This window comes from Scyliorhinus torazame, chromosome 10, assembly GCF_047496885.1.
Source record: "Scyliorhinus torazame isolate Kashiwa2021f chromosome 10, sScyTor2.1, whole genome shotgun sequence".
NCBI lineage: Eukaryota > Metazoa > Chordata > Chondrichthyes > Carcharhiniformes > Scyliorhinidae > Scyliorhinus > Scyliorhinus torazame.
In genome coordinates, this window is record NC_092716.1 from 99,191,033 (window position 1) to 99,203,319 (window position 12,287).

The following is a 12,287-nucleotide window of genomic DNA, read 5'->3' on the forward strand; positions in this document are numbered from 1 at the left end:
GAGCATATTCTGATGTTCATTTCATGTGAAATCTTCCCAGTTAAATTCCAGACACAGTTAAGTACCTTGTCAAACTTGACTCGGAATTCACGACCACATTCCAATGGTGTTGAAAACGTGTCCAGGTCCTGACCCCAAAACGCAAAGAACTTTTCGATTCGCAGGCTGCGCAGTGCATAGTACCCAGCATTTCGGATTCCATACTTCTGTCCCACATTCATGATTTCATTGTAGACATGAAGTGCATACTGAAAAATGGAACAGCAGTGTCAGAGACATGACTGCTTAACCACCAGACTGCCCACTGCAGAGTCTCCTGAAGATGCATGAATGAACCTGGGCAAGTTTTTTAACTTGCACAGTCCAACCCTGAGGGTCCCTAATGAAGACACACATCCGTTTACCAGCAATATTCACCAGAGAACAGTTGGGTCCAGGAGTCCTAGCTTGATTTTTACCCTCTTTCTAGCCCAAGATACTGAATCCAAGGACAGCTATGCCTCTATTGCCAGCTCAGTGGAGATTAACAGCACAGGCTGAGATTGAACTGCTCCACATGGTTCAATGTTTTGTCCACTAAACCGTATCATTTGAAATTTGAGAAACATAAATCTTCATTCTCATTATGTCCACGAGGTAGCTCCAGACTTCTAGTCTCCCTGAACAAATCTAACTGAAAAGTTGCACGCTTATCAGATATTTATTATAATGGGGGCTGGCTCAGCTCAGTTGGCTGGACAGCTGGTTTGTGATGAAGAGTGAGGCCAGCAGTGCGAGTTCAATTCCTGTACCGGCTGAGGTTAACCATGAAAACTCATCTACTCAACCTTGTCCCTGTGGTGATCTTCAAGTTAAATCACCACCAGTCAGCTCTCCGCCTCAAAGGGGAAAACTGCCTATGATCATCTGGCGACTTTATCTTGCCTTTATTATACTGGAGAATTTCAGACAATACAAAAAGCAACACAAGTGTTTGTCACCCAACTTGTTAACTAAACTTCATGTGGTTCTCACCTCGATAGGGATGTACAGCATGAAGCCAGGCTCTCCTGTATGTGTCATACTCATCACTCGGATACCATTAGCGTAACCAACACTCATCTCCTGTTAATTAGAAACATATAGTAAATATCAATCCACCCAGTTTGCTGTGAACCTCTCTCATTAAAAACATAATTAGTAAACATGCGATACCCACTCTCCACTGTATACAACCTCTCCTCAGCAAACAAACATTTTTGATTTGATTTGATTTATTATTGTCACATGTATTAGTATACAGTGAAAAGTATTGTTTCTTGCATGCTATACAGACAACGCATACCGTACATAGGGAAGGAAGGAGAGACTGCACAATGTAATGTTAATAAATACATGCTGCCCGCCGCCGTCCCCCCCTCCCCCCACCCCATATCAGTGATATCGCTTTTCAGTTTAGTACAGTAGATTCGAATGCTGCAGGATTCATGCAGCTATTTGACGCGTATGTAACGTCCACCCGCTACAGTGATTAATGTAGCGCTTTCATTGTATAAAAGTGGCTGTACAGATTTCTAGCATCAGCTCTTCCTTTCTCTGAATGGAAACCTTTCTCTGAATGGAAACCAAGAAATGGTTTTCTGTGTTAATTGAAGAGACTGAAAAAGGGGATGTGCCAAGAATGGAGAATGGGAGGCAGTGAATATAGTGAAGAAGCTGCCCCTCATCCAGCTGCCACCTTCTGGTTGAGGCAATGGGTTCTGCAAGCATCAAGCTGGTTTTTGCAGGTCCTGTCCCTGTTGCAAGTGACTCTTTTGAGACACAGCACTGCATGAGTTACATGATATCACCGCTGCTATTCTATCCAATCTTAGCTTCTGATCTCAAGAAGTAGAATTCCCAGTATCGCTGTACTTAGCAGGAACAGGAATCCATTATAACAAAAATAGATTATTCTCTCCTCTCCAATGGAATAGGCAAGCGGCATTCCTACCTTTGGTTGTGTTGGAGCAGGGGACGGCAGGGAAATTGGAGCAACACAATAGATGCCAGATGGTAAGATCCAGCTGGATACAAACATGACAACTGCTGCTGCATAGCAGAAAGAGCAGGGAGGTAAACTTAAGGAGATACTGTGCTACATCCATTGAAATGAGCATCTACAACATAACAGGGAGCAAAGGTGAAGACTCCTTTTTCAAATCTTCACTGTGAATCAAGGAGAAAGCTAATGGGTATTGGTGTAATCAGCTGAAATATCTTGCTGCCAGTGATTCAAGAAAGTGGCTAGCAAGAGGACCATTTGAAGTTTTCATCAATTTCATCCCAAATCCATAAGGTCCTCAGCTATTAGAGACTGTTCCGTGCTGACACACAACATGTACCGACAACATAATTCTATTACCCACCTTACAGAATAACGAGGGGAAATGATCTGAAGTCATTGGCACATAAGACAATTCAGAAAGGACATCCATTGCACGAGGACCAATCAAATTCAATGCTAAAGAAAAACAAAGAGTTTTAAGACATGTAATTGCTTGATTCTCCCAAAGCGAACACCCAAAAATCCACAGCACAGATCAATGACTCCTAATTCACTCCTCACAATCTGTGCAAGGTTATCTATCTGTAGCATTACCTATGCCTGACAAATATCTAGATGCAATTTCTGCCTTGATGGATCTTGCCATCAGCCTTTCATACAATGTGGAATGAATAAAAAAATACCAATAGTTTTGGTTATTGTAAACCAGTCATCCATGAAATGAAAAAGATAACTTTAATGGTTCCATTATTGCATATGCAAATGAGCTGTCTCCCAATAGTGGCCTGAACTCACTCTCCGATTATTCCATTTCAAAATGAATGTGGTGAACGAGTTTGAAGGCTACAGATTGCCAGCCTCCTTTATAACTCAAGCGAATGTTCCCAGATTTGCCTTCTGGGTGTTCGTGAGCTCACGTAGGGCACCAACTCAGTTTCATCTGTGTACATCGACAAACATTTTGACTTTGAAAAGAGTACAGAGGAGGGCAACTAACTGACACTGGGATATGCACCTGACCTGTGAGGAGCGATCAAGGAATACTCTTAATGAAGAAACCCATTGCAGTGGGATGGCCAAGGTGATGGCTGTGGAATTTGAGCGGCTGTTTTTGAAAATTTCTACAGGCATTGGACGGAAATTATCACCTCACTCATGGAGTGGGTGGGTGAGACCCTTGCCCCGATGAAGGAGACTCTGGCAAAGACTTTGATGGCGATGCGGAAGGATAGAAAATGAAGGGGGTGGGGTAGACATTGTCGCAGCATAGTGACCAGTTCACCTCGATAGGTGAGTACCTGCGGAGGGTGGTAGAGAGTAATAGAGGGCTGAGAGCAAATGTGGAGGACCTGGAGAACAGGTAACAAAGGCAGAACTTGAGGTTTGTGGATTTGCCCAAGGCTGGAGGCCTACAGAGTACTTTGCGGAGATGTTTGCCAAGCTGATGGGGGTGGGGGAGGAACCCTCCCACTACGAATTCGATCGGGCCCACAGTTCACTCAGCTGAAACCAAAGGCGAATGAGCTGCCGAGAGTTGTGATCGTCTGCTTCCACAGTTATCAGGTGAAGGAAAAGGTGCTGAGATGGGGTGAAGGCAAAACAAGGTGTAATGTGGGAAGGGAGTGGTATATGTGGATATCAGGATCTCGTGATGGAGCTGGCGAGGAGATGGTCAGCCTTTGGTCGGGCGAAGGCGGCGTTGTATAACCGCAACGTGTGGTTTGGTATGGTCTACCCGTGGAAGCTGAGGGTCACCCATAACGGCAGAGACTATTATTTTGTGACGACAGCAGAGGCCAGAGGCGTTTGTGAAGGCAGAAGTCTTGGGACTGGACTGAGTTTGGACTTGTTCTGCTTTTTCAGTTATGTTGTTCTTGTGTAAGGGGTGTTTGGGTTGGGGTGGTTTGGGGGCATTGGTGCGGATCTGTCGTTTTTTTTTGGATTAGGGGCGTAGTGCACTGGATTGAGATGGGAGTTTGGAAGGGTTGGGTTTGGGGGGGGGTAAATTGGTATTGGTGTGTTTCTTTGGTGTGGGGGATCTGGCAGCGGCCACCGCTGGTGGAGCGAGGTGGAGGGGCCACGGTCATTGGAACCTGTATGAACAAGTTTCAATGGGCCTGGGAAGAGTGAATGGAAGGGGGATGATACTGGGAGAGGTGGTTCTGAGAGGAAGTGACGGGGGGGTTATGGGAAGGGGGGGTGCAGTGACTAGGGGTAGGACGGGAACAGTATTAATGACTAACAGGAGGGGCAGGGGGTAGAGAGAGAAGGATGAGAGACCCCCCCCCTCCATTCGGGTGGGCTGGGGGTACCGGTGAAGCGAGCAAGAGTTTTTTTGCATCTAAAGAGTTTGAAAGCAGACGGGGTGCTGCTGCAGGAGACACATTTCAGGGTGAAGGATTAGGTGAGGCTGAGGAAGGTTTGGGTAAGCCAGGTAAGCGGGCGGGCCTGTGCCGTGGGGGCACTCTTTTCGTTCCGCCTTCGCCACGGTCTCCACCATGGAGGAGACGGAAGAGATTCCCTCCACAGCGCATGCGCGGGGATGCCGTGAGCGGCCGCTAACGCTCCCGCACATGTGCCGCCCGGAGATGTCATTTCCGCGCCAGCTGGCGGGGTACCAAAGGCCTTTTCCGTCAGCTGGCGGGGCGGAAATCAGTCCAGCGCGGGCCTAGCCCCTTAAGGTTAGGGCTCGGCCCCCCCCAAGATGCGGAGGATTCCGCACCTTTGGGGCAGCGCGATGTCCGACTGATTTGCGCCGTTTTGGGCGCCGGTCGGCGGACATCGCGCCGATACCGGAGAATTTCGCCCGAGATGAACTCAGGGTACTTTCCTTTGCATAGGGGAACGGGGCAGTTGTTTGCACTGGCAATTGAGCACTTGGCCTTAGCGCTGAGGTGCTCAGAAATATGGAAGGAGATAAGGGGGTGTGGAACATAGGTTGTCCCTGTATGCAGATGATTTGCTGCTGTATATTTCCATTCCGGGTGCTTTGGTGAGGGTTATAATGGGGTGGCTTCAGAGATTTTGGGCTTTTTCAGGGTACAAGCTAAATTTGGCAGTCAAGATTATTCCTTTTCTTGTTCCAGTGCCTGCCAGTCTTTCTACCGTAGTCATTTTTATGGGAGAGGTTGATTTTGTCAATTATATGGGCAGTAAGTGGCAAGGATTAGGAGGATGGTGCTCCAGAGATAGCGACAGTCAGGAGGTTTGACCTTTTCGTGCTTGCTATTATTGGGCGGCGAACTCAGAGAAGGTGAGGGGTTGGAGTAGGGAGTGGGAAATGCCATGGGGAAGTTGGAGGCTGGTTTCTGTAAGGGGTTGGGGTTGCGGGGGCTAGTAACAACGCCGTTCCAGTTTACTCCAGGGAGGTATACGGGAAGCCTGGTAGTGGTGGCCACATTGAAACTTTGGAGGCAGTTTTGCCAGCACTTTAAATTGGGGGCAGGTGAAGATGATGCCAATCCGAGGGAATCATGGGTTTGAGCCTGGGAAGATAGATACAAGGTTTCGGGGTTGGGAGGAATGGGGGCTGGCGGAAGTAAAGGACTTGTTTTTAGAAGGTCGATTTGTGCCCTTGGAGGAGCTGAAGACAAAGTATGGGTCCCCTTGGAATGAGGGATTCAGGTATATGCAGTAGCGGGGTTTTGTAAAAAAAGGTCTGCCCAACATTCCTGGTGGCACCGCCCTCCTCAAAGTTGAACAGGGTGTTGTCGGTGGGGGAGTTGGAAGTTGTCTTGGCGATCTATGGGAGGATATTGGAGGAAGACAGAGCGTCTCTGGAGGGGGTCAAAACCAAGTGGGAGGAGTTGGGGATGGAGGTGGAGGAGGAATTGTGATATGAGGTGCTGCGGAGGGTGAATGCTTCAACCTCATATATGAGGCTGGGCTGTTTCAGTTAAAAGTGATACATCGAGCGCATCTGACGAAGTCAAGGATGAGACGGTTGTTTGAAGGGTGGAGGATGTGTGTGAGCGATGTGGGAAGGGCCCAGCCAATCATGTACATATATTCTGGTCCTGCCCGAAGTTGGAGATGTTTTGGGGTGGTTCTTCGTCACCTTGTCGGTGATCTTACATGTGAACCCAATCCCCTGGTGGCCATATTCGGGGTGTCAGGCTTGCTGGAGTTGCAGACGGGTGCAAGGGCAGATATATTCGTCTTCACCTCACTGATGGCTCGCAGGCAGGTCCTTTTAGGGTGGAGGTCAGAATCTCTACCCTCTGCCTTGGTGTGGCTTTACAGGATTTAATGGAGTTCCTGCGCTTGGAAAACGTGAATCTCACCTCGAGGGGGAAGAGTGAGGATTCCACAAGAGATGGGGTCTGTTTATATAACATTTTGGAGAGCTAGTTGTTGCTAACGGGAGGAGGGGATGGGGAGATGGGTGGGCTTGTGTGGTTGCTGCGTGGTTATTTCAGTTGTAAATATTGTGATGTGTGATTGTTCAAATTTGAATTAAAGTATATTTTTTAAAATTCGAACTAAGGATCACAAACGCTCAGAAATGGTGCAGTGAATAATTTCAATATAATTACTTCACTCAAAAAGGGATGCATGTGGACAACAGATTGCCTTGGGACCTAGAAGTCAGTAATGTTGGCAACTTCAAGAGAGGAATTGCAAGTGAAGGAAGTGAATAAAGTGCGATATTTTGGAACTTTCTCAGCAGCTCGCTGTAAATGGAGTCATTTTTTATCCAACATATTCCAAATTTTAAACTCAATATTATGGTCACATAGTGTGGCCCAAGGACAGGTAGATAGTATCCAAGCAGAAGTGCCGAACAGTAATTCAACAAGCCTGCCGTTTTATAAGCTTAGAGCATCCACTGAAATTTCTAACTGCTTTTGAAATAATGCCACAGCTTTTGACTTTACTATTCTATTCAGAGGTTAGTTTCACATAGCGTGAAAGAGAGCTTCCTAATACGTGCCACAAATTTGCCTTTTGCTAATTAGAACCGGTATCTCTTTGGACTTCTGTTAAGAGTTTAGGGTCTATTAGGGTAGATACTCTCTGCAGCAGATGGTACCAATCATTCCTGTAACTGATCTAAACACATCACATCCAGGGGTGAGCTCACACTGCCAAATATGGAATCATGCAATAGCATAACCCAGGGCTGCAACCTTGTGATCTGAACTAGACAACAATGCATTTCACATAATAATTTTCAAAGGTAGATTTAGCAAAAAACATGGGCCATGTTTCTTCTAATCTATGGATTGGAGGATACTGCACATACACCTAAGTTCAGCATTGGGACCCTGTGGGCATACAGACCCCCATTAAAAATTGCGCTGGAAGTTTCAACTTCTGATGGGCAATTCCCTGCTCCTTTGGACTCTTAGAGACCTATAGAGGATGACAAAGGGATTGACTGGATTGCTTTCCAGAGATCCAATGTGGATTTGATGGGCCAAATGGCCTCAGTCTTTTCCACAATCACTCACACACACTCATTCACCAACATTCATTGACTAGCATGCAGCTGGGACATTTAAACTAGCCATATAGTAAGTATGCTGTAAAGGGGTCTTGTCTTCCCCTGACTCTTATGATCCACTAGAGATTTCTGGGGCACTGCACTCTGCATTTCTGGGATACCGGGTTCAGAAGACCCCGATAGAAATGTGCAGCAACATCAGGTTAGGGAAATGTCTGGACACAGCGGCAATCTAATGATGACTGCCGCTCCTTGGAAAATCCCATGATAAAAAGTGGCCAGATAATTAATCATTCAGTGATTCATTTCACAGGAAATAAAGAGAAATTGCAGAGATACATGGGACGGGTTTCTCTGTCCCGTCGCGCCAGATTTCTGGTTCAGCACGCCGTCGGGATTCTCCATTTCGCCGGCTGGTTAATGGGGTTTCCCATTGTGGGGCTGTCAGCAAAACGGAGCATCCCGACGGCGGAGATTTCAGCCGTGGAAGTTTGCAGCGGAGGACTGGAGAATTGCAAATGTTACATCCTACTTGGGTGCAAGCATAAACCCAGCAATGACAAGCTGCTCAATTTAACCGCCATGCTAGGAAAGTTTTTGGAAACAGTAATCCGGGGCAATATTGACAGTCACTTGGATAAGCGTGGATTGATTAAGAAAAGGTAGCAGAAATTTGTTAAAGGGAATTTGTGTTTAACCAACTTGATTGAATTTTGTGATGAGGTAAGAGAGAGGATTGATCAGGGTAATGCAGTCAATGTGGTGAACATGGCCTTCCAGCAAAGCTGAAGCCAATGTTGGTTGAATGGCAGGAAGTAGAGTGTAGTTGTGACCAGTTGTTTTTTTTAAGACCGGAGAAATGTGTACAGTAGGGTTCCCCAGGATTCGTCATTAGGACTGCTGCTTTTCTTGATCTATATAAATTATCTAGACTTATGTGTGTAGGGTACGATTTCAAAAACTGTTCATGACAAAACTTGATCGTAAATAGCGAGGAGAATATTGATAGACATTAAGAGAACATAAGACAGAATTAGCGGAATGTGTGGACATGCGGCAGATGAAAGTTTAATGTAGGGAAGTGTGCAGTGATACAGTTTGGTAGAAAGAATAGGGAGAAGTAATATAACTAAAGAGCACAATTCTAACGTGGGTGCAGGAACAGAGAGATCTGGGATGTGCACATATTGCTGAAGACAGCAGAGCAGGTTAAGAAAGCGTTTTTTAAAAAACACATACGGTATCCTGGGCTTCATAAATAGAGGCATAGAGTACAGAAGCTAGGAAATTATAAAATACTGCCTTTGCCTCGACTACTGTGCCCAATTGTGGGCACTGCATTTTAGGAAGGTTTGAGGGATGAAGAACCTCAGTTAGATGGGTGAAATGGAGATGCTGGGCTGTTCTTTGTAGAGAAGGTTGTGAGCAGATTTGAAAAAGGTGGTCAAAATCACGTGGAGTCTAGACAGAGTACACAGACAGAAATTATTCCCATTAGTGGAAGGGTTGAGAACCAGAGGTCATAGATGTAAGCAAATTGAGAGAAAGATCTAAAGGTGACACGAGGAAAAACCTTTTTAATGGAGCAATTAATTACAATCTCGAATGCATAGCCAGAGTGTGTGGTGGAGGCAAATTCAATCACGGCTTCCAAAGGGAATTGGATACGCACCAGAAAGGAAAACATATACAGGGTTCCCGGGAAATGGCAGGGGAGTGGGACTAACTAAATTGCTCTTGTAGAGAACTAGCATGAATGGCCTCCTTCTATGCCAGAACAATTTGATGAAATGAAATACCAACTGCTTTTATCAAACCCATTTAGATCAACCAATACGTAATACCACAAAACAATGAGCACACATTTTCCGAGTCGATCTTCATTTAAAAAAAACTCATCCTGTTTTCTTCCTGTGAATCTGTCCAAAGCTTGCTCACATGGGTTTTGGAGTAAAAATACTGACTGGCTTTACTGCCTTTGCAGATTTGTCAAATTACTCATGTCTAGGTCTCTATTTGCCTCTGCTCACAGCCAGAAAGGATGAGATACATCCCAATAAGACCATAAGACATAGGGGCAGAACTAGGCCACTTGGCCCATCATGTCTGCTCCGCCATTCAATCATGGCTGATATGTTTCTCATCCCCATTTCCTGCCTTTTCCCCATAAACCCTGATCCCCTTATTAATCAAGAACCTATCTATCTCTGTCTTAAAGACACTGTGATGTGGCCTCCACAGCCTTCTGCGGCAAAGTGTTCCACAGATTCACCACCCTCTGGCTGAAGAAATTCCTACTCATCTGTTTTAAAGGATCGCCCCTTTAGTCTAAAATTGTTCCTTTTGGTTCTAGTTCTTCCTACAAGTGGAAACATCCTCTCCACGTCCACTCTATCCAGGCCTTGCAGTACCCTGTAAGTTTCAATAAGATCCCCCTCATCCATCTAAACTCCAACGAATATAGACCCAGAGTCCTCAACCAATCCTCATACGACAAGCTCTTCATTCCAGGGATCATTTTTGTGAACCTCCTCTGGACCCTTTCCAAGGCCAGCACGTACTTCCTTAGATACATGGCCCAAAATTGTTCACAATACTCTAAATGGGATCTGACAAGAGCCTTATACAACCTCAGAAGCACATCCCTGCTCTTGTACTCCAGCCCTCTTGACATGAATGCTAACATTGCATTTGCCTTCCTATATACTGGCTGTACCTGCACGTTAACCTTAAGAGAATCTTGAACAAGGACTTGTGCTTCTGATTTCCTAAGCAATTCCCCATTTAGAAAATAGCCTATGCCTCCATTCCTCCTTCAAAAGTGCATAACCTCACACTTTTCCACATTGTATTCCATCTGCCACTTCTTTGCCCACTCTCATAGCCTGTCCTTCTGCAAACCCCTGCTTCCTCAATACTACCTGTCCCTCTGCCCCTCTGCATATCTTTATCTCATCTACAAACTTAACAGTGCCTTCAGTTCCTTCTTCCAAATCGTTAATGTATATTGTGAAAAGTTGTGGTCCCAGCACCGAGCCCTGAGGCACACCACCGGTCACCGGCTGCCATCCTGAAAAAAAAAACCTTTATCCCCACTCTCTGCCTTCTGCCAGTCAGCCAATCCTCTATCCATGCCAGATCTTACCCTTAACACCATGGGCTCTTAACATATTTCACAGTCTTCTATGTGGCACCTTGTCAAAGGCATTTCACAATCTCCTATGCGGCACCTTGTCAAAGGCCTTCTGGAAATCTAAAGAAATTACGTCCACTGGTTCTCCTTTGTCTAACTTCCTTGTTACCTCCTCAAAGAACTCGAACAGATTTGTCAGACATGACCTCCCCTTGACAAAGCCATGCTGACTCAGTCGTATTTTAACAGACACTTTATTTTATTTTATCATACACTTCCAAGTACTCCGTGATCTCATCTTTAATAATGGACCTTGTTGTAGCGCACAAAGACTCCGAGAGACGAATAGAGTGAAGTCGATGAGGCTTTATTAAGCGTGACTGTTCCCCCGCAGTTCAGTAGTAGACTGCCTGCGGGGGAGGACTCCTGGTACTTATACTCCGCCTTCAGGGCGGAGCTAGAGGTCAACGTCCAACCAGGACCCGGGATCTGTCAGCCAATGACATCACGGCTTCACAGTCCCACATGACCCCTAATGCATACTACCACACTTGTTAATGACCGAAGTCAGGCTAACCGGCCTATAATTTCGCATCTTCTGCCTCCCTCCCTTCTTAAACAGCAGTGTGACATTAGCTACTTTCCAGTCCTCTGGGACGCTCCCTGCCTCCAGTGATTCTAGAAAGATCACCACCAATGCCTCCACAATCTCCTCAGCTATCTCCTTCAGGACCCTGGGGTGTAGTCCATCCGGTCCAGGTGATTTATCCACCTTCAGACCTTTCAGTTTCCCCAGAACCTTCTCATTAGTGATGGCCACTACACTCACCTGTGCCCCCCGATTCTCCTGGAGCTCTGGCACTGTGAAGACTGATGCAAAGTAACTATTCAGTTCCTCTGCCATTTCCTTGTTTCTTATTATTACTTCTCCAGCCTTATTTTCCAGTGGTCCAATGTCTATTTTTGCCTCTCTCTTACCTTTTTTGTATTGAAAAAAACTCTTCCTATCTTCTTTTATATTACTAGTTAGCTTACACTCATATTTCATCTTCTCCCCCCTATTGCTTTTTTACTTGTTCTCTGCTCGCTTTTAAAGGCTTCCCAATCCTCTGGCTTCCCACTAATCCTCGCCATTTTGTATGCTTTTTATTTTGCTTTTATGCTGTCCTTGACTTCCCTCGTCAGCCATAGATGCCTCATCCTCCCCTTAGCATGCTTCCTCCTCCTTGGGATGAATTTCTATTGTGCCTCCCGGATAAACCCCAAAACTCCTGTCATTGTTGTTCCACTGTCTTCCCTGTTAGGCTTCTTTTCCAATCAGCTCTGGCCAGCTCCTCCCTCATGTCTTTGTAGTTACCCTTATTTAATTGTAATACCATTACATCTGATTCCAGCTTCTCCCTCTCAAACTGCAGGGTAAATTCTATCATATTGTGTTCACTGCTCCCTCAGGGTTCCTTCACCTTCTGTTCCCTAATCAAGTCTGCCTCATTACACATCACTAAATCCAGAATTGCCTGTTGTCTAGTAGGCTCTGTCACAAACTGCTCCAAAAAAACATCTCTTAGACATGCCACAAATTCCTTTTCTTGGGAGCCACTACCAATCTAATTTTTCCAGTCCACATGCATATTGAAGTCCCCATGATTATTGCAATATTGCTTTTATATGCCTTTTTTAAT

The 12,287-nt window shown here is 45.6% G+C and overlaps 2 protein-coding genes across 5 annotated transcripts in view; one reads left to right on the top strand and one right to left on the bottom strand.

Moving 5' to 3' along the window:
- Positions 1-12,287, top strand: part of LOC140430792 (uncharacterized) — a 145,027-nt gene that overhangs the window by 95,106 nt on the left and 37,634 nt on the right. The gene's annotated exons all lie outside the window — the stretch shown is intronic.
- The window catches only part of pdpr (pyruvate dehydrogenase phosphatase regulatory subunit), a 120,541-nt gene that overhangs the window by 4,322 nt on the left and 103,932 nt on the right, over positions 1-12,287 (bottom strand). For both annotated transcript variants that reach the window (XM_072518482.1, XM_072518481.1), the window contains 3 exons: positions 2,388-2,482; positions 1,015-1,104; positions 66-248 (listed from right to left, as the gene is read on the bottom strand). In XM_072518482.1, the coding sequence (XP_072374583.1) occupies positions 66-248; positions 1,015-1,104; positions 2,388-2,482 (368 nt within the window). The remainder of the gene's footprint in view (positions 1-65; positions 249-1,014; positions 1,105-2,387; positions 2,483-12,287) is intronic.